The sequence below is a fragment of the Notothenia coriiceps genome, unplaced genomic scaffold (assembly GCF_000735185.1).
Source record: "Notothenia coriiceps isolate Sejong01 unplaced genomic scaffold, NC01 NC01_scaffold00033047, whole genome shotgun sequence".
Lineage (NCBI taxonomy): Eukaryota > Metazoa > Chordata > Actinopteri > Perciformes > Nototheniidae > Notothenia > Notothenia coriiceps.
The window spans coordinates 1-3,659 of NW_011365748.1; the positions used below are offsets into that span (position 1 = coordinate 1).

Sequence of the window (3,659 nt, forward strand, 5' to 3'; positions counted from 1 at the left end):
CTGTCTCTCTTATCCTACGCTACCTGCCTTCTTATCCTACCTGCCTCTCCTACCTGCCTCTCCTACCCTATGCTACCTGCCTTCTTATCCTACGCTACTCCCTCTCCTACTCCCCCTGTCTCTCTTATCCTACGCTACCTGCCTCTCCTATGCTACGCAACCCTTCAACACTACGCAACCCTACACTTCCTATGCACCACCTGCCTCATCTATTCTGCACTAACTCTGCCTCACCTACTCTGCACTAACTGCCTCATCTACTGTGCACTAACTGCCGCAGCTACTCTGCCTAACTCAGCTACTCTGAGTATCGAACCCCGTACATGCTAAGCAGCGGACCTGAACCTCGACACGGGCGCCTTAATGCCGAGGACAGACCCAATCCGGCCACCAACACATGTACATGAAGACCTGTGCTCCGGGCGCATTTATCTTCTTCATTTTGAGTAGAGCACTTTAAAAATCACTTTACCTCACGAGGTTTCAAACACACAACCTCAGGTATTCTGAGCTGACACTTATCCCTCTGAGCTATCTGTCCTGAGATGATTATGTTTCGAAGAGCTTATGACCTGTTCATTTGGGTTTTTGAACCTTAAAGATTACTGCACCTGAAAAGCCTTGAACCAACAACCTTCTGTCTCACAGTCTGTGTTCTATCCCTCTGAGCCACTTGACCAGTAACTGTTACTCCTTACGGATTCTGGATCTGACCTGCGTTGATATTGTTTCGTTTGGTAATGTAATTCTACACTTTGGGTCTTGAACTTCCAAAGATCTATGCACCTCATGGGGATCGAACCCAAAACCTGCAGCGTTGTATCACTCTAAGCTATCAGGTCTCAGCCTGTGAGTGGCCATTGATAGAGTTTGCTACAGCTACCATGGTCTCAAGTTAATGTAAAACTCTGCTCTTCTTTAATCTGGGTTGATCGCTCTAAGAATCAAACCCACAGCCTCTGGTCTTCTGATCCGTCTTGTATCACTCTGAGCTAAATGACCTGAGTCAATGTTCTGGTGGAGAGTTTCTCTTGGTTGGGGTTGTGAAACAAAGTCAATGTGTAGAAAGTCATAGTATAGTATGTAACGAAATTGCACCGCCACCAGATGTTAATGTAAAACTGTTCTCTTCTTTGAATTCCTTATCTTGGGTGCTTTACCCTAAAAGCCACTGCAAATGATAAGCATTGATCCCTCAACCTCCTGTCTTCAAGGCAGTGTTTTATCCCTGTGAGCCATTTCACCTGGGTTACCTTTGGTAATCTAATTCTACACTTTGGGTCTTGGACTTTTGCACCGGGTGGGTGTTGTATTTGGAAATACCACTGCACTTCATGAGGATCGAACCTAAGCGTTCAGTACTTCAGAACAGTCTTGTATCTGAGATCTGAGTAGTGTTTGTGTCACAACCTCTCCATGTTTTACTCATTTATTCTCAAAGAAAGAAACGTTTAATAACCTTTCAAAGTAATTTTCTTTACGGTCGACCCAAGATAGGAATTGAACACAGAACCTCAGCTCTACAGGCCACACATCTTCCACTCTGAGCTACATGACTGATCCCTCTTCACAGTGTGGGAAACTGGACGTATAAAGTTACTGCACCTGAACTCACAACGTCAGATCTTCTAACCAGACTCGTATCACTCTGAGCTGTCGCACCTAAACACATCTCAGCTGTCTTGTCTTCTACTTTTTGGAAAATGTACCCATAAATGTAGTGCACCTAATAAGAATCGAACCTACAACCTCAGATCTCCTAACCCAACATCTATCACACGGAGCTGTACGGTCAGACATGCTTTCATACGTTTTGTTAGACCTTTTGGTTTCTTCTCTTTGGCTGTTGGATCTAACGACAAAATCGATAAACGTATTGCACACGGTGAGAGTTGAATTGACAACCTCATGCTTTCTGAGAGCTTTTTTTGACACACTGAGCTAATCGATCCGACAGGCAGTGTTACATACAAATACAACGAGTATGCAATAATAATAATAACTCATTAATTTAGGTGTTGAACCAAAAAAAGTCACATCTTTTTTGTGGCGTATTTGGTTCATTTCTTACCAGGGTATATTCTACTTCTTCTTGCATTGGCGGACTGGTGTAGTGTTTTCATACCTTAAATAATGCAAATAAAACTATTTCATGTTCATGTTCAAACTCCACTTTGTGTGCAAATAATCAACCCAGATTAAAGTCCTTCTGATTTTATGTGAAATTCGTAAAATGAAATAAACAAAATGCCACACAAAATCATTTTTAATGCATTCACCGATGCAGGTTTAATGATGAAATAACAACTACACAGACATTCAAAGATGCATTATTATTATACTAATAGAATCCATCAGCATTACAAATATGACTTTTATTAGGAGGTCAATTCCAGTGCAACTAACATTGATTAAAAATAAACCATTGGAATGTAACTTTGGTCAAGTATGAGGCCTCTTCACACAAGATGTTGAAATGCTGCTATTAAATGGATGCATGCAAGCTTTAAGCATCCCACGAAAAATAAGACAATCTACCCATTTCAATTTAGCATAACAGTCTGAAAAAGAAAGGACAGTTTGCAGGTGTTAAGGCAGTCAAAGGTGACCTTGTTTGACGCTGTTAGTGTCTCTTTTGTAGAACTAGCAGTAATGAAAATGTGGGTGTTTTCTTTAACTCTGTAATTCAGGTCAAGTATGAAGCACAAGATGTTGAAATGGATGCATGCAAGCTTTAAGCATCCCACGGAAATCTACCTATCTCCATCTAGCATGACAGTCTGAAAAAGAAAGGACAGTTAGCAGGTGTTAGTACAGTAAAAAGTGACCATCTTGACCTTGTTTGATGCTTTGTCAATTGTGTGGAACTAGTTTTAGGTAACAGAAGGAAAGTGGCATTCATCTGGGTTTGTTTTTTAACTCTGTGGATTGGATTTCCACACGATGTGCCCGTCTTCTCCGAGTTTCACCGTGCCGCTTGCCACCAAATCCAGAGCGACAGGAAAGGCTCGATGCTCAGCTTCTCTGATTCTGTCGCACAAGCTCTCCTCTGAGTCGCTGCTCAGCACGGGCACCGCCTCCTGCACGATAATGGCACCCGCATCCACCTCTTCCTGAAAGAAGGATGAACGAAACAACGGCTGTGAAACTAGGAAATCTTCAGAAAAGGCAAGTCTGGTATACGTGATGTCGTAGCAACATTTTTAAAGGATACTACTTAGTTAAAAGTTACATTTCATTAGGACTACACTGTGTTAAGCTTTGATACCATAACTGCAATAACAGTGATGACTTGTAAAATGTTTCTTCCCTCAATCGGACAATAAAGAACGAACACATATACCCTCTTTGTCTGGTGTCGTACTTACTGCTACAAAGTGGACCGTGCAGCCACTGACCCGCACCCCAGCCTGGAGAGCCTGTTTCTGGGCGTTCACCCCCTTGAATGAAGGCAGGAGGGACGGGTGGATGTTCATCAGCTTTCCTGTCACAATAAAACAAACACCAAATGTAAAAGACCATCATGTTGTCATGGAATCCGAAACAGACATGTGTACATTGATGGTACAAAGGCTCTTTAGATAAACTAAGTGATGAAACTCACAAGCATGACTTACAACACATGAACATATAACATAGATTATTTCAACTATGTCATC

At 42.1% G+C, this 3,659-nt stretch overlaps 1 protein-coding gene across 1 annotated transcript; it reads right to left on the bottom strand.

The window, feature by feature from the left end:
- Positions 1-2,263: 2,263 nt before the first annotated feature.
- On the bottom strand, positions 2,264-3,616 carry gart (phosphoribosylglycinamide formyltransferase). The gene is made up of 2 exons (XM_010789559.1): positions 3,369-3,616; positions 2,264-3,113 (listed from the first exon to the last, which is right to left on the bottom strand). The coding sequence occupies exons 1-2, from the start codon at positions 3,474-3,476 to the stop codon at positions 2,916-2,918; spliced, it is 306 nt and encodes a 101-aa protein (XP_010787861.1). The 5' UTR covers positions 3,477-3,616; the 3' UTR covers positions 2,264-2,915.
- Between the last annotated feature and the right edge of the window lie 43 nt (positions 3,617-3,659).